Here is a 19,050-nt window from a genome sequence, read left to right as displayed (position 1 = left end):
TCAAAAGTGTATAGGGTGCAGGATTTGAGAAGCAGACTATTTCCTGAACATGGGTGTGCAGCCTGAATTTCAAATGTGCTACATGTACAAGTGTACATTAGCAGCTTAGTATTGTACTGTTTAAATGGCTCTAAGCTAAAACTGTGCTGACATTTGAATTTTTCATAGAACCTGCCTGTCATAAACTTTTGAAACGACCTGTACAAAAAGAAAGTGTTATCTTCACTGCACGTGCTCCATGAGCTGTTGGGTTTCTGCAGCTTACATGTGCTTTGTTAACCTACATTATTTGGCGAGTTTTAGATGCGCACTGTTCAAGAAATTGCACTGTTGAACATGGCGGCAGTAATGGCTCGTGCTTCGATGCAAATTGTCCCAATGGCCGTGCTCTCACCATCGTTGATCATCGGTAAATGGCGTACTAGGCTTTCGCTCCCTCTCAGCTCACCTGAATTTCAAGTCATGAGCATCTGGAGTGCCCCATTTCTGATTCGTTTATGTGATTATGCTGTCCATAAACCCGATGAGACATGTTACTATGGAAATGCCAGGAGGTGCACTAATGGATTGCCTTAGATTTGACAAGTTTGGTACGAAGCACCATATTGCAACCTGTGTGCTAATGTTTTTTTTATGTTTGTGTTCGTGGTTGTTAAAGTAAGTCTTCAAGTGATGTTTGCATCTTGAGGTCCCCCAGAGTGCTTGCATTTCTTGTATTTAACATGTGTAAGGTACTGAATGCAATTCTAGAACTGCCTAGTGATGAGAGCAGATGCCTTTACTATACAAAAGCTTTTGTGAACATGTTGTGCAACAACCAACTTGCAGTGGATGCAGTAAAGCCTTGTAACTACGATCACCACATTAACTTTTCAAAAATACCCTGCTGACTGCGTATAGTTTCAATGTAAAAAAATTTCGGTACTATGAACTTGAGAATACCAAATTTTCAGAATGACGATCATTATGCAGTTTCCGTGTCATGTTAACACCTTAGTACTATGAATTAGTATTATGAAATCATGGGATTCTTAGATTTCTGTGTATCCTTCGCAGCAGCCAGAACAGTAGGCTACCGTATATACTCGTGTAAGGGCCGCACTTTTTCTTCGAAAATTTTGCTAGGTGCGGCCCTTACACGAATCAGGCCGATTTAGTACAGGCAGTACAGGCCAAAGGTCTGTACTGTTTATGCAACAGTAGCAGAGTGCAAGAGTCACAAATGACATGCCAGAAATGTTTTTATTCGGATTCCATTTCGCTGTCCTCGTTCTCGGAGGAGCTCGCCTCGGCGTCCGCGTCTTCCCAGAGACGGTCATCTTCGGTGCCGTTCATGGAGTTCGAAATTCCCGTTACCTTGAAGCTTTTAGCAACTACTTCTACTGACATGGCACGCCACGCATTCAAAATCCATTCACACACCTGTTGGAGCGACGCCCGCTTCAGCCGTCCTGTAGGGGTCTTCTCGTGGACGCCTCCAGCCATCCATTCAGAGTAACATCGGCGAAATTCCACTTTGAATGGTCTGTTGACGCATACGTCGAGCGGCTGCAGCACACTCGTCAGGCCACCGGGAATGACGGCCAAGTCCGTACGAGTTGCGGCAACTCGGTTCTTGACGCGGTCGGTCAAGTGGCCCCTAAAGCTGTCCAAAACAAGGAGGGCTTTCCGTTGTAACAGCCCTCCAGGTCTGTTTGCCCAGACGGTCTTAATCCAGTCAACGACCAGTTCCTCGGACATCCAGCCCTTCTCTTGCGCACGTACGACGATTCCCTGAGGGAACTTCTCTTTTGGGAGAGTCTTCCTTTTAAATACGACGTACGGCGGAAGCCTCCTGCCGTCTGCCGTGATGCACAACATCACAGTGCACCTTTGGCGTTCTGCACCAGTCGTGCGCACAGACACACTTTTCGCACCTTTTAAATCCACTGTGGTGCTTTCCGGTGCATCGAACCACACAGGTGTCTGGTCCGCATTCCCAATTTGGGACAGGTCGTATTCATGCTCCCTCCTGAGAGCATTCACGAAGCGATGAAACTTAATGACGTGGTCTTCGTACTCGCGCGGCAGTTTTTGGCAAATCGTCGTTCGGCGCCGAATAGAAAGCTGGTTACGGTTCATAAACCGCGTAGCCCAGCCCCGACTTGCCTTGAATTGTGCCGGGGGTATTTCCATGTGGCGAGCGATGCTGAGGGCTTTGACGCGTATCATGTCAGTCGATACGGCGTAGCCGTCCCTTCGTGTGTCGACGACGTAGTTGACGAGCTCGCTTTCGAGTTGCGGGTACTTGCACTTTTTCCCGCGAAACGCCTTTCGGCTCCTGTTAGTAGCGGCGAGGGCATCTTTCTGATTCATCCAGTAACGCACGCGCTTCTCATCGACGTCGTACTTTCGTCCAGCTTCCCGCTTCCCGTGCTCCTCGGCATAGTCAATCACTTGCAGCTTAAATGCTGCAGTGAATGATCTCAGATGCCGGCCCATCGTCCGTCACGTGCGCTGGCTTCTGCAGGGTTCACTACAACCAACAAAGTGACACCGACGACACCGATCTGAAGTCGCGCTGCCAACGTATCGACACGATGCTAGGAACGATGCCAACAAAGAGGCCGCACAAGGCAAATATGGCGGCGCGCTGTCAACAGCGTGGTCGGCGCGTCGGCGGAAGTAGAATAAAAGCGGAAAAGCGTGCAGCGCCATCTGGCTGTAAATGAACTAACTACACTTTTCTGGCGGGACATTTTGAACTTTTGTTTTTTTTTTTTCGAAATATCCGCTTTCAAAGTTGGGGTGCGGCCCTTACACGAGGGCGGCCCTTACACGAGTATATACGGTAGCAGACAACAAGGCGAAAAAGCAGACGCTGCGGCGCATGGGTTCAGAAAACCTGAGACGGCGCCAAAGGAGAAAAACACAGGAGGGGACCTTTTTTTTCTATTGCGCTAGTGACCACACATCAGGTTTTACGAGCGTATGCTCCACCCAGACTACCCAGACAAAAAGAAACATTGTGCCTATGAGGCAACATGGAGCTTCCTCTATGTTGGTGCTTTTCTTGACGTCGGTGTCTCTTTTATGTGTGCCACTCTTACTATACACGGTGCTTCGGTCGTACATGGTGGCGAAATCTATGAAAAATAGTAACAGCACGGGACCATGACTTATGGGACACACTTTAGTCATTCTCTGCTGTTCTGTGCATGTCTGTTTGTTTTTCTCAATTGTAATAAATGTATAGCTACTAACTCCCAAATTTTCCGATAATGTTCACAAATTCGGGCTTGAATTTCTATGAAAAATAAATTCTGTTCCCGAAGAAGTTTGCTCGTTAATCTACAACCATACCCTCAGAATCCTTCTGATTATGAAAGGGCATCAAAGTAGTACCTGCTTTAAGAAAGTTTATTCAGAGAAGTTTGAAGCAGGCGAAGTTGGCAACAACAATTTTGCTGGAAAAGTTGCTGCAATTTGAAAGCTGTGTGTTGCTTATCATATTGTGCTGCCTTCTTCCCCCCCCCCTCCCCCCCTAGTGCCACCTGCTGTGGTGGCATTGCGGCTATGGTGTTGCACTCTGAACATGAGGTCGTGGGATGATATTCCAGTCACGGTGGCTGCATTTTGATGGGGGTGCAATGGGGGAACGTTAAAGATCCCCTGGTGGTAAAAAGTAATCCGGAGTTGCTCACTGTGGCATCCCTCCTAATGAAATCGTGGTTTTGGCATGTAAAACCCCAGAATTCAATTCCCCCCTAGTGTTGTGTCTGCGAGAATCGCAGAAATTTTTAAGTTGATAGGTTGGGTAGTACCCAAATATGCTTCTTAATCACAGTACCCTGTTATTGAATGTGACCTCCTTGTCGACCCCGACAGTTCTGGCCGCAGTCGGCATGTGGTTCAACAAGGACCGGCGACCGATGAAGCCCGCAAGAAATTTGGCAATGCCAAGGCAATCTCATCTGACCAGTTCTTTCATGGCTCTGCAGACTCTGATGTAAGTTCCTATTCTAATGTGATGTGCTCCATTTTTCGCTAGGCCTATCTGTTTGCTTTCTGTTTCTCTCATGGTATGCTGAGTGGCACAAAGGGCTTTTTATTATGGCAGCCATAGAATTTCCTGCCAAAATTACCTGAGGGAAATGTAGCACTGCAGTTACTCAGCCATCGTGGGAATGGTCAAGAAGGTTAGAGTGATAGATCATGTGCATGGATTCGTCTACAGTTTGCCATGGCTTCAGTAAGAAAGCAAACTGCAGCTTCCTTTATCATTCTTTGTGGTTCGTGTGTGTCGCATGCCAGTTGCACAATTTCTTACAGCAGTGGAGTGTTTAACGTTGACAACTGCTGCATTCCATTATCTTTTCAGTATGCGTGTCACTAGGTTTGGAGCAGTGCACTCATTACGGATGACTTTTTTTGATATATGTTGTAGAGCTCATATTTTTTGTAATTTTGTGAAAACAGTATGATGGTGACAATACAGTAGAATCTTAGTGATGCAATTACGCCTGATACAAATTTCGGGATGATATGAATTTTCCAGAAGTCCTGGCCCGAGTCCATTACCTTACAACGTGCTAAGTTTCGAATTTGGCGAACTGCCTTTCGTGCCATGGTGGATGATACGGACAATTGAGCCACCGCACGACTTGTGAGGATACCCCAGTGCACCAGTAGTGCCAGACCAGGTGTTTTCAGGCCGGTAGAGCAACCATGCCAATGCACCCATCACATTACTGTTACCAGGGTGACTTACATCACTTTGCCTTGACTCCACTGGCATGTGTTTCCGCCACCCCTTCAAGAAAAGAGAGAGAGAGAGAGAAAAAAAAAAGAAAAAGGACAAAAGCTTTTGGTTTGCGCAGCATCATGCAACTTGTCAGCCATTTTCAGACACATTGCAACTTTATCAGAAGCCAGCAATCACACGTGACCTGATCTTGCCTTGCCAGCAAGATCAGCGGCATTACCTTCCATGAGAAGCCTTATGTCAGTATTCCACACCCACACCATGTGTTCCATCGTCTTCTGCACCCGATGACAATTCGAAACTTTTCTACCTTTGCCCCCATCGGATCGCACCAATACAAAGTAGCTTTGCCGCTGCAAAGAAAACAGAGTCCTTGATCTTGCACAAATCATGTACTTACCACCATCAAGCAGCAGCTAGGATGCAGCAACGAAAGAAACGCGAGATAACCAGGCAGATCTTGAAATGTTGGCCCCAGAACGTGCAAAGTGTGCAGCTCGCAGCAGTAAAAATGTGCGCGAGACAACCGTGCCAGTGACTAAATTCGCGACTGCCGTAACGTATTGTGAAGCCAGTTTTCTTTTTTCCTGCTCACTTTTGTTACATTTATCTCTGCATGGAGAATTATGCAGTACTGCGGCTATCTGAACCTCTTATGTTAAAGACAATACCAAGATGGGTGGGCCCCGTGCTGGGTCACTGGAAAGCCGCGCTCGCATGATCAGCGGTGCAATAGCGCCACCTGAAGCCTGATTTTCTTCCCGATTTTGAGGACAACATACTAAAAAAGTGCAGTTTTCTCAAATTTTGCAGTATATTTTGCCATAAGATAAAAGAAGGTCTTAGAATTTCAGAAAAAAAAAGATTTAAGAAATATGAAATTTTGAGCGAGTTTTAGTGGGAATTTTGCCGTGTCTGCCTTAATTTCCTTATTTCTTCTTTTTTTACGTTTTTGGGTGATACAAATTTCAGGTGGCATAAATTTTTTTTGTCATTCATATTTCATATAATTCAGATTCTACTGTATACGGTTAATCATTGCCATAAAGCAAATTTGACAGAACAATACAGTTGGACCTTGATTCTAGTAAATCTAGAATGTTTCTCGCTGGTGTCAGCATATAACGAATATATGCTTTTAATGAATACAGGAATTTTTGTGTCGGATGCAGTCCTGTTATAGCGAGGTTCAAAGGTATCGAGTTAAATCAAGAAGGTAGAAGGTTGTTTGATGTTTGAAGCCAAAGGGATGAAGTTTAGAGAAATCCATGTACTATGCACCATTCGCATGCTGGATGAAGTGCTACACTGGCAGCAGCTAGATGCTAGCACCAGATTGTGTGCTAGTGATTTCAGTGTGACACTCCATGATGGCAGAGGCTTAGGTGAATTGAAGGCCTTATACCTAGTGCAGCATAAGTGATTGTCTTTTATGTCTTGTAACACACACTGCATAAAATCACCTGAGGGAAGACTTTCCTCCCTTTTTGCCTGCAAGAACTTGCAGTGTGCTTGTCAAAAAAAAAAAAAAAAATATTCTGCCACTGCTAATATGTAGGACTCGAGCATGGAGGATAACGAAAAAAAGCTTTCAAAGGAACTAAGAACCAGGCAACGAACGTTTGAATGGAAAATGACAGGCATATCAATACAAAGATTGGATGACTAAAGAGAAAACACACCTGGATATTATTGCATTTTAGAAGGCTATTGGGAAGAACTTGAGTTATATTGAGTATATTCCATGGTGGCTTAGCAAATATGGCGTTGCACTGCTAAGCACCAGGTCGTGATTTATGCGAGGATTCTCAGTCGCACTGGCTGCATTTTGATGGGGGCAAAAAGAAAACACATATGTGCTGTGTGCATTGGGTGTTCATTAAAGCTTTCCTAGTGGTCGAAATTAATCTGGAGTCCCATATCACGGTATGCCTCATAATAAGATCAGGTCATGGTTTTGACACGTAAAACCGCAGGATTTTTTTCATCTTTAAGTTGAGTTGGGCAGGTCATGTATTGTGTAGAAATGAAAAAAAAAATATTGATTGATTAGAGCAACAAAATGGGTGCCAAGAGGAGTGAAACACAGTTGAGGACAGTAGAAAATTGGGTGGTGTTATTAAATTAGCTTAGAGTGATGCAGTCTCTAGATGGGTTTGACTGATGCAGGACAGGGTAGTTGGAGATTGATTGATTGATCGATCAATCAATCAATCAATCAATCAGTCAATCAATCAATCAATCAATCAATCAATCAATCAATCAATCAATCAATCTTTATTTTTGCCTTTGCATAGAGCATACAATAACATACGTGGCAGGATAAAAAAAGCTTCTTTATCGTAGCGTGACCGAATGCCTGCCACCAGTACGGCAGCATTCATGCAGGAAATCACACATCGCTTCTAAAATTTCGATGTTCAGAGTTACCCAACTCATCTATACATCTAATATTTCTGTAATGTGGAGGACACACATTAAGCAAAACATGATAGTTGGGATCACTATACTGACTAAACACAAAATTAATATATGTCTATAAAAAACTGGCTCGAAGTAGAATTCGGAGAAAGAAAAAATTGTTAGGTTAGGTTACAGTGCAGTCACGTTTACACATAGAAGAGTTAAGTTTCAATACGATCCTGTAAAAAAGCTGTAATAAGAGAAGCATCATAAAAATGATAAACTGATCTTTTGAAAAGGCCTTTGTCCCACAGTAGACATAAATCAGTGTTGTGCTGCTGCTCCTGATGATGGCAGAACATCTCAATTATTACAACCCTGCGTATGCTTCTACACTGCACTGTGTCATACCAGTGTACAAGCTGAGCTATCCTGAACCAATTTCCATCTTTGCAAACCTTAATTACTTTAAAGACACCAAGGAGAACAGTGATTTTATCTGTGTTAGTAAATTACCATTCTAAAATAACAAGCACACCACTCTTGTCGTGGGAGGATGTTTGGTACAAGACGCAAAGACGAATGACGCCGCCACCTTGAAGTTGCCCCTAGGGGTGTGCAAATACTGAATAGTGTATTTCTAATCGAATGTCAAATGAAATCATGGAAAAAATCTGAATTTCTAACATTGGAAAATTTAAAAGGACCCTGAAACAATTTTGACGATTTTATACAAATGTACTGAGTCATTAGAGTGGGTCCTTCTGGTCATTAATTGACGCATCTAAGTGCTCCGCATAAGGCGTGTAATTTATTATAAGGTTATAAAAATCTGCGTCACTGCCGATCGCAGCACTCCAGATCACAGCTGAATTTTCAGCTGTCCCTAACCATTTGACGTATATTGCCCTAATGACACTTGTAGGGCGAGCTATCCGATTGGCTGTCCAGGGCGCGTCATCGATAATTTTTCCAACTTTATCGTGAACAAATGTTGTTCATGGTAGTTGGAATGTTAGTTAATTTGTTTCTACAAGAAGAAAGTAACAGAAAGAGAATGGACAAGAAAAATTTCTCTCTACACTTAAGCACTTCTGGCACAAAGCATGTGTCGTCTGCTTGTGTTACAACGTGCTCTGTGTTGAGAGCTCCACGATCAGTGTTGATCTCAATCTTTATTTTCGCAAGCACCATGGTTTACCCTTGTTAGGTTGTGGGCCGCAAACGTAGCAACTGGTAATATGTCAAGTTGTGACATCACGTCCCTCTGCAAGGCAGCAGATGAGCAGAGTGGCTGCAGCGCATCTAACTGTCGCTATCCAATCGGCACCAGGATTTGCGCATTTTCGGCCGTCACTTTATGCCGGAGGATTACAGTACTGCTTGTAATAGTGTTTCGTGTGTCCACTATTCGGGTAAATGCAATTGGACTGGGCCTGGCCATTTGACCGTGCCGTTTTACAGTATGAGCAGAGGTGCAAACGTGAATGGTCTGCATGGTACAGCCACCTGGTGGCAAGAGCTCAACCAAGCACAGTAGCTGTAATGAAGTCTATTCTAGTTTGCTGCTGGTGTAAATTTTCTTCAGGAGCGTAATCGTGAACACATTGTTTTTGTAAATGTGTAAAATGTTTTACACTTGGTTAGAGCAATATTAGCTCTTTGTTTGGCTGGTTAGCTCTGCACCACCAGGTGGCTGGACCGTGCAGACCGATCAGGCAACTCACGTACGTCTACCATAGCATCTATGCTAAAGCTCCTTCATCAGCTTGAGTTTCCTCTGCCCAGCCGTCGAAACACCCATCTCGCCTGCGATTATGTACCGGAATACCAGACACGCTCGGCGCTGAGCTGGAATACTTACAATGCTTAGCTGCTCGCTGCTTCGATAGCTCTTGTTTAGGGTCAACTGCCAAGCTGCTGGTGAAGAGGTTGGAGAGGTTTTGTGCGCTTGCTCCTAGACAACCGTAAATAAACGACACTGCGTGCCATCATGACGTAGAGCCAGTGAAGGCGGAGCTTAACCCCGATCGCTCGGCGAACAAGTTGAGAAGAAAATGCATGACTATGGAGGAGGGTAACTTGTAATCGTCCGTAGCTATCTTAATATGAGACGCTTCACACAAATAGGGGTGCGAATGATTAACTGTGGCTGTACCCTAAGCATCTACAAAATTTGTCTGAACCGTTTCAGGGGCCCTTTAACACAAACTTTTATAGTTTCATATTTTGTGCAAAAAACACGGTGCTACACATGCTGGGGAGGCTAATCACATTACTTAACAGGAATCTTTATAGCTATCAGTAACTTGGGTACCTATGAATCGAGGCGTATAGTATGTTCTACTGTTACTGAAGGGAACACCAAATTAGTATGTGAGCACTGATAACAACTCAGTTCGTGTATGAACTTCTCAAAAATATATTTCATCGATAGAATGATTGCCAAATAGAATCAAGTGCATGTTTCCTTTTAAACAGCGAAGTTGTTCCGAATACCAATCTGGTATTCAGAAAGTTTTGGTTTCCAGTTTTTGTCCAAGAAAAGAAAGGGATTTTCCATCTTAATGGTAGTTGGTTTCTCTGGGTTACCTTCAGCTCCTTATGCCAACCTGCGCGACAGACAAAAGTGGGGAATGCGCATCACATCACTTGGCACCGCTCCGCACAGCCGTCAGTGCCGCACGGGTCGACTGCGGTCGGCACTGATGGTATAGTTCTCAAATCAAGAGGCCCACCGCAAGCTTGCGATGTAAACCCCCCCCCCCCCACCCCCCCTTGCCTTGTTAAAATTTTTTTTTACGTACGCATCCATCTGCCGTCCGTGTAAATGCGTCTGAAGTCGGGGGTTAGCGTGCTGTCCTATATTTTCGAGCCTGCCACGTAAGTAGAAAGCTAGTCTTATGACAGGCCGCTCAAAGCTACAGAAAGAGACCATTGTGCGCTTACAAAAGGCATTTTCAATGAGAGGTCACTGTACGGTACTTTAAAGATGGTGGCCATGAACAGTGGTCATTACGGGCGCCCACTTTCGTTGGCAAGGTGGTTTGTTGGCTTTCTGAGGCATCATGTGACTACTGTGAATAGGTCTGCATTAATTTGATACGAAACCATAACTTTACTTGCCGATACCCAACGACACGTCTCCAATTAGGCCTAATGGGCTATTGGCTATGAAGAAAACTTGCTGCTGGCCGACCAGTTCAAAGAAATCTTGCCGAGCCCCAACATCCCAATTATGAGAAAATACTTCAACATCAGTAATGTCACATTGACGTACCGGCACTGATGTTCTGGCAAGAAATAACAATTAAAAAAACTTCGACCTTCATTATCCGTTTGAATAATCAAACTATTACAGAGAAATCAACAAAAATAGTTTTGACATAATACTTTATCAGTCTAAACTGACTTAACATTTCTCTTCAATGTCCCTTTAACCCTCCGAGGGTCGAATTTTTTCCCAAGAACTGTGCCCATGTGGTCAAATTTTTTATTGCAGTTTCCTGTAGTAGGAAATGATTGAAAACTCGTGAATGCAGCAAAAATTTATTGCTGGCAATAATTTGTCGCGTAAGCACTTTGCTCGCACCAACATTAGACACACACATATGCCCTACACAGTAAGAGATCTAGAAAAATATCTAGTGAAATTTATGGCTATCAACTTGTTGCGCCAAAAACACATTTTTATTAGAAGAAAAAATGAGTCAGAAGAAGAAACGCTTGAGCAGTTGCCGTGAGAAGGGGCACCTTGTGCGGCCATACTGAAATAACAACTGCGCGCACCCCAGTGCAAGCGAACTGCAACCAAACGGAGAGCCGTACCCGAAGGCAAAGAAAAACAAAACTGATTAGCATCTGTGAACTTTGGCTGCAATGGGATACAGGAAATGCGATAGTGGCGGCCGTAAGAACGGTTGCACCTCCTTCATGCATGCCTTGGAGGTAGCAGACGATGCACGCACGAGCACATTGTCGATCATGTGAAGGTAAACAAGTCGAGTTGTGCGCACCGGTAGGCAAAAACACAATTTCAAATGACTTTGGGTAAATATATATAGAGATGGCAGCACCTCTCAACAACCAGTGGTGTTGAATATGCGCAAAATATCAAACATAAAATCGGTGCCATATATGTTCGGCAAAAACCCTCACAGGGTTAAGGTATATTCACAAAGCATCACCGTGAACTACGATGTTTATGCATTGATGTGCTGAGAGCTTTTTCTTTTCTTTGCCCTTGTTCTCTGCATTTGTAGTTTGAGAAGAGGGCCCAGCTGGCACGCTTCGAAGGCTCATCTTCCATCTCTAGCGCCGACTACTTTGGTGGTGGACCAGGTTCGAGCAACATGTCACACTCAAGCAGCAGCCTGTCGGGGCCGAACCTGTATGAGATTCGAGAAGGAGTCCGAGACGGAGTCACTAAGGTGGCTTCAAGGCTTTCCTCACTTGCAAATGGCGTCATGAGCTCTCTGCAGGTGAGTATGCTGCAAAATGGCAGCTGTAGGTGTGTTCTCGTCGTATGCTTCGCAAAGGCATTACTGTTATTAACCCCAAATATAATACACACAAAGTTTTATGGCCAAGCTGTTAAAGAGAGTTCCACAGCTGTTTCAGTGTGGCAGTGAGGGCCAGCATGCTATGGCATGGTCGGTACCAAATGTTAATGAAAGAACAGCCAGAGTCCTGAATGTTTGCTTTGGAACATATTTACCATTGATTATAAAGTAAGTAGTTGCCTTGCGTGCACAGTCGAGCCCACTTATAATGATATTCGAGTGCCATGAAAATTCCATCGTTATAACCGATATTTGTTGTAACCGGGTTGCACGAAAAAAAATCAAAATGGGGGATGGCATAGCTGTTCCGAGAAAACTATAAGGCGGAGAGGCCAGTTCTCCCCATCACCTTCCTCCATCCGGCTTCTGATTGTACTGACTCGCTTAACTGTTTAACCCTCCTTCCTGTGCGCTGTGATCACGTGTTAACAAGCCGCGGCTGTCAGCGTTCAAGAATGGCACCGCTATGACAACAGCAAACAGGGGTCACGGGCAGCAAGTGACATAAGAGCTCCTCCGACGCATCGCTTTGGTGGCCCCAAGAGGCGCCTTCTAAAAGATATGGAAAGGTGCCGTGGCAGCATCTCAGCTTGATAAATCCAGAAGAAACGCCATGACGTGATCGCCACAAGCATCTCGGCACGTACTTCCCACTGACTTGCACGAGAAAACCACATGTCCGTCAGCCTTGGCTGCCTTACGGGAAGCTTCTCGGCATCCTTCTCCAAGGCATCCAGGTGCTCCACATAATGAAGTAGAAGGTCCCTCGCGAAAACAAGCACATGAGGTACTGAATCATCTACAGGACTGCCCGCGGGGACAATGTTGAGGCAGCCTGCCCTACTGCGTCAGCGCTGCCTTCATGGCCGTCACTGTCACTATCCACTGCAAGCATGTTCACGACGATCGCTTCATCGGTTAGAAGCTCTTCATTTCCATATCTATAGCAGTGTGCTTCCTTTTCATCGGCAACGTCGTGCATTGCTGATGATCAGCGGTTCGACCAACCATGTTCTGTTTCAGCAGCGAGTTGAACGAGGCTGATGAACTACGTGGCCAAGAACGACTTCGACGTAACCAACAAGGACGAATGTGAACAAATTAATCCATTAGCATAATTGCACAGAATGAGGGCACAGCAAGCAATCTGGGAGCAGCCCCAGCAGCGTTGTCAGCACAGTTCAGGCAGTCCATTTGTGTTTTGAAGAGTGACGCGGCGCAGAGCTACGAGTGCAGCCCATTCGTGTTTGGAGGGGTGGAAGGGCGACGGGGGAGATGCACGCGAGGCAGGCAGGCATCTCTCGTGGAGAGAAGCGTGCAGCGGCAGCTGGGATGGCGGGCGATCGTGCAGCGGCTCGCATTTCACTTTTTCTTTTTTTCTTTCAAGGATTTCGTATTACATTACCTTTTGGCACGGACATCCAGCAGCCAGACTTCGTCATAACTGCTAATGCAGCATGGGGACATTGTAGTAAGCAGGTTATTTCCGCATAGAAAACATACAAAAGTTGACAGTGCAGCATCTTTTCAGTGTTATAACCGATATCATTATAAGCAGGTTCGACTGTATATCACTCAAATAGACAACAACTTACTTGCTGAATTTCTTCAGTTAGTTATCCATAAGTTTTGTTTTAACATTGCATTTTACTGGCTCCTGGTTGAAGATCAACGAGGAGTTTTCATGGCAGCAGCAGTGAAAGGTGAAGGTTTTGTTGTATTGCTTTCATAAAAATTAAAATGATGATGATGAAAAAAATGCGTAGTGGTGCAACGCAGCCTGTGTGCTGCGTTCAAGCGAGGCTGCGAGCCAGCAAACAGACCCACTAGCACTTCTGAAGGGTGTGAGCACTTGCATTTACAGCTTTGCTGTCTTTCATGTATCATTTGTCAGATTGGCGTGTGTCTGTGAAATAATTTTTTCTGTTGGTTTGCAGTTCAAAAATAATGTGCACCCAAATCAGATGCACAGTGAATAAAAAAAAAGTAAAGCATGTCTCTCCAATTTTTCAATCAAAAGAAGATGAAACCTACAGAATCTTTCACAGAATGGAAATTTTTCAAAAAAAAAATTTCAAACTTGATTTCTGTAGCTGCTGTCAGACGGCTCTTTAATGTAGTCCATGGGCCAACCACAACATGTTCTCCGTAGGCTCCATTATATTTGATATTTGACATTCCTCGAACAACTTTGCAACAGTTTCCAAAGGGACAGAGACCTACGCTTCACATAAGCATTTGGCCAGTTTATACTGCGCCACATGCAAGTCTCCTGAATGCCAAAAATATGTGACTTGACTCGGGTGCTGCTGGCTTAGCATGTAAAGTAGCTTATCTCTCAAATGAACTTTTGTAATGAAAATGGCATGTCATCATCGCCAGCCTAACTGTTTTCTGCTGCCATTTTGTCGTGACAGTGGCGATGACTCTTGCTCTGGCTATAGAAGTCTGGTTCCAGTTTTGCATCCAATCGTCCTTCAGTGGACAATATGCCGAGTTCACTTGTGTGTTTGTCATGTCGTTGGCGTCATCGTTTTGTCTGCGTGCCGTGCGTCCAGCATTTGTTCTTTTACTTGCTAAATGGTTAGACGGTCTTGGGCAACCTCATTGTCTGATGTTGAACATTTTTGCTGCTCAGTATCATCAAGCAGCCTCATGTGGCACCCTTGATATGAGTGTCAATGAAAGCAGTGATGAAGGAGTGCTGGACAGTGGCAGTTGTAAATAAACCTGCAATCACTTGGCTTTCAGAGCAAGGTCAATTTTGGTTGCCAGGGGTTGGAGATTAGGTGCATGCATTGACCCTACTTTCGTTTATGCAGTGACACCATAACGATGGCTGAAATATAGACTGACCAGGTAGTATGCAAGTATGTGTACGTGCAGCAATGCGTTTGACAAAATTATTAACATTATTCTTTTCTTTTTTTGCCCACTTTTGGAATAAAACCACTTATTTTCTGGCAAATCCGTTAGTTTCGACTTCCCATTATTCGCACCTTTAGGCAGTCCTCACCGAGTCTGTAATATTAGTCAGTGACAGTATAGCACAATTTCAAGCAATGTTTGCCATTGCATATGCAACGTCACTCTGGTGCTTTTGACAATGTCTGTTGTCACACAGGTGAACAACCAAGTGGCCACATATTTTGAAAAGTCTGATGCAGAGTCATGTAAATATCGTGAAAGTGATAGAAGTATCTCTAAAAGTGATTGCTCGAGTATACTGCAGGGTGTCTACCAACTGGGAAAACCGGGAATTCTTGGGGATTTTGGATACTCTGTAAATACTCTGGAAAAACTGAGGGAATCTGCTTCTATCAGGGAAGATTAGCTGTCATTTTATTGAAGAGGAATGAAAGTCGCCCTAATGCTGGATCGAATAAAAGATAGGAGTCGTAACGAATTGTCTTTGATGCTGTGTTGTCGGCTGTAGGAGTTGCCAGCGTACAGTAAATGACTGATTTTCCAGACGCCCAATTTTTGGGACATGCCCGAAAATGCGGACGGCTTCGCGGCACCACCACGAACCCCATAGAGTCAGTGTATAAGAATGTCTGAAACTTCGCATGCAAGAACCCTTTGCCGTCCAATTTTCCGGACATTTTGCCATGACCGCAGGTTCGAAGTGGCATTAATCAAAGCCAACAACGCCCTTTTGATTATCTCGCTGCCTCGAACCAGTGCTTTCGCAGGCAGATCTGCTGGTAGCCGTAGTCACTACCACTACAATGTGAGGCCTAGCTGCTTCGACTTTGGTATTAAGGTTCTTGCCATTTGGTGCCATGTTTTTCATTGAAAGAATTCGCCGCTGTCAGCAATGGCACCGGCTCCGCCTCTGTAATCCTCGCGATTGGCTTCAAAGCTTTAGAAAGCACGACGTGTTGCATAATGCCAGTTCTCAAAAGGCAGCTTCGCCTCAGCACAGCAATGTTACATGGTGAAACACATGTGAAGTGTTGCGAAGAAGCTTAACAAGCGTGGGAAGAGGCAATTGGCGCGGGGCACAGTATGTATTCCCTAATTATGCATGCGTGCACCTGCCGTCTTCTGTCACAGTATGAGCACCAACGTGCCTAATAAGTGTACTGGCAGGCCTTCAGAGCTTTTTCGGACGTGCCTGCGGCGCTTTGAGCTCTTAATGCCAGTAAAAGACATGCATTCATTTTTTTTCGGACATTTTCACGGCCCCTTAAGGAGTCTGAAAAATCGGGCGTTGGCTGTACAACTGACCAAGAGGATGCTTCACATGGTCCGTGGGGTGAACACGGGGCGGAATCAGGACGAGAACACAAAGGACCAACGCATTGAGGAATGTACTGAAAAGGAGGTGTGCCACCGCTTCTTTGAAGGAGCTTGAGCTCAAAAAGCTTGAGCTGCGTTGGATCACGCTGAGATGCAGGTGTCCCTCATCCAGACCAAAATAAACTCTTTAAAGCAGTGAAATGCAACACTGAGGCGTTGTGCGTGGGCTGAGAGTATGTCAGGGCTGTTGATGTTGACTTTCCAGCTGCTGACAGAATCTCACTTGTGCCAAAGTTCGGGCCTAATACCAATGGGCGTGCTATCAGTTGATAGAAATAGCTCGTTTTCGAAAATATTTGCTTCTGTGTGCAGCTCTTTTGATTTGTATTTGTTCTACTCGATTTGCAATGGGCTTTACCATTTTTTATTTTGAAGATATTTTATTCGCTGTGCATATTACTAAACCATCCGGTTTCCTATTTGAATAAAATAAACACTACTCCTTACTGTTCAAACTGGGTTAATTCATTTTTAAAAAATTTTTTAGCATGCTTACTTGAGTGACATCATCGGGCGACATGGTGGCAGCCCATCTTAACATAAAGCAAAGTTCTGTGTCACTCAAGGAATTTTGCAAAGGCACTCAGGGAAAACCTGGAAAACTCAGGAAATCTTAAAAATGTCAACTTGTAGAACCCTGTACTGCCTTGTGTGCTTGGTGTCTGTAGCCATTGAAGTACAAACGGTGACAACAATGCACTGCTTTCATTATGGAAGCACATTTAAAAAATGTTTCCTTTGTGTGGAGGTAAATTCTGTATGTCTCATTTTTCTCATGAGGTGCATGTTACATTCAGGTACACTTTTATTTGCTTACTTAAATTAACGTGAAAGGAAAGACAGCATGCTGGCCAGTGAAATTGAAGACTACAGCCTACGATAGTGGTAGCTGTGGTGATGACTGTCCCTAGCTGCATTTTCTTGAGTAATGCTGTCTTTTCAGCACCTTTCCCCTTTCTGTGGATATAAGCATAGTACTAAATTATAGAAAGTTATGTTTCTTAAATAAATATTAACTTCCCGTAAGCTTTCCTTGGCATCATTGTGTTGTCTTTGTGTGGTAATAAAGAGCACATCCTAATTGTACCAATATTGACTTCATTATTATTATTATTTTTTGTAATATGTATTGGCTTGGTATTGTTCTGAACACATGAAGTTTCAATTGCAAAGTATGCATAATAGAAGTGACAGTAATGTCGTATTGATTCTGTTGTGTTGAAACGTTTTCAGAGAGGCAGGCATTGGGTGAAAAACACTAAAAAATGACATTTTTTTAGTATAACGATGTGGTATGATGTTAAGCTCAGTAAAAGGTGTAATGAAATTCTGTGACAGCATAAACCTTGTGGACTTTTGAGTTACTCTCAGTTCTAACCAAAAAAATTTGAAATAGGTATTTTTTATTTTACCAGTGAATAAGCTGGGCAGAAAGGTTTGTGGGGAATGTTAATGAGACTGCATTTAAATATTGCACTAATGGCAATGTGGTCATTACTACGTATGTGCAGTAACTATTAGGCTTTGACTGCTGTATTTTACAGTTTCTGTTTGGACCTGTATCTGGCCCTTGATGCCCTCTTTTTCAAGACTTCTTTGTCATTCACACTAACAAATATTCTTGTTAACAAAGCACTATAGCAGACAAGGAATGAGAAAGGGTCTTAGTTCACAGAGGTCCTTATGGTAGGTCCTACCTAACCTGGTGATTTGGTTATTTGGGCAAGCATGTCAGTGGCTGCACATTGTAGCATCAAGAAACACAGGAATATGCAGTTGTCATAATCCAGGGATGGCTTGAAAGGACATGTAGATCTCCGAGTGTGGTCCAGGTGTAATCAGAACTTAAGAACTTTGCACTAGCAGCATTGCGAGCGGGAGGTTGTGTAATGTTACGTGAAAAAAAAGTATGGAGGATGTCGAATTGATAGGCACCTTCTAGTGGGATCCGTAACGTTTCCTACAATGATTACTTACTAGGGGTTACTCTGGCACTACAGATTTTTTTTTCCCCTAATTTGCAAGTGTGCTTCTCTGCACTGCGAGTTTTCCCAACTAATGGCCCTACCAGTCATTGTTCAAATGCAGATGAAGCTTCACGTGCTGGGGCTTGTCTCCCGTGCATGGTTTCATTATATGTTTATTTATTTACTTGCAGTATCAGCTGCCGGCTGCATCTGTTGAGGCTAAGGCAGCTGGTATCTAATGGAGGAACAAAACAAAGTCATACAGTGGGAGACAAAAAAAAAAATCTATTAAGAACAATAAGCAATCATGTGTAAAATATAAATCAATTGTAAACAACTATATCCAACTAATTGGTTGTAAGAACAAAATGAATATAAAGTAAATAAGTGCATGAATTCTGAACCAAGTGCAAGAGAGCTATGTCTATATTTTCCATGCCCTTACACTAGCAGTTAGTGCTTGTATGCACTGTTTGTGAAAATGGCTTTACCACCATTCTAGCTGGGCAGACTGCCTTACAGGAAAGCTAGCTCCACAATTATGAAACAGGTCTATAGCTGTTTATGGGAGCTGCAAGTGTGGCGACTTACGTTTTAGCTTATGGATTAGACAAATCCATGTACTATCCATAATTCGCAGTGTAGCAGAACATGATGATGATGATGACTTATTGGCATCTTCTTTTAAACGGGGTTGTGACAAATAGTCACCTAGCCTGCATAAGTTACTCAGGTATGCTATAAATGCTTTTAATTCTAGCATTTTTGTATATGTTTCTCTAATCTTTTTTCTCCATCAAAACTTCTCTGTATGCCTTGTCGCTACCTGTGCCAGTAATGGATCCAGTCGTATCAGTCTCTTCCATGCTTTTTTTCCCACCAGTACTCTAAAGCTCTCTTGCTTATCTCGACTGCTGACTGTTTGATGCTTCTGTACACTTTAAATCTAAGCAAAAATTGCAGCACCAGCGCTCCTCCAGTGAGCTTTGTAGAAAACTCTGTGACCGGAGCGTTTGTCTGCATCAAACGGTGAAATTTTCTCTCTGTAACTCATTTCTTGCCTTGCGGG

At 43.8% G+C, this 19,050-nt stretch overlaps 1 protein-coding gene across 2 annotated transcripts in view; it reads left to right on the top strand.

Moving 5' to 3' along the window:
• The window catches only part of ArfGAP3 (ADP-ribosylation factor GTPase activating protein 3), a 35,828-nt gene that overhangs the window by 16,180 nt on the left and 598 nt on the right, over positions 1 to 19,050 (top strand). For both annotated transcript variants that reach the window (XM_070527506.1, XM_070527507.1), the window contains exons 7-8: positions 3,868 to 3,988; positions 11,410 to 11,628. In XM_070527506.1, the coding sequence (XP_070383607.1) occupies positions 3,868 to 3,988; positions 11,410 to 11,628 (340 nt within the window). The remainder of the gene's footprint in view (positions 1 to 3,867; positions 3,989 to 11,409; positions 11,629 to 19,050) is intronic.

This window comes from Dermacentor albipictus, chromosome 10, assembly GCF_038994185.2.
Source record: "Dermacentor albipictus isolate Rhodes 1998 colony chromosome 10, USDA_Dalb.pri_finalv2, whole genome shotgun sequence".
Classification (NCBI taxonomy): Eukaryota; Metazoa; Arthropoda; class Arachnida; order Ixodida; family Ixodidae; genus Dermacentor; species Dermacentor albipictus.
The sequence above is the reverse complement of the archived record's forward strand: the minus strand, read 5'-3'. Positions and strand labels throughout refer to the sequence as shown.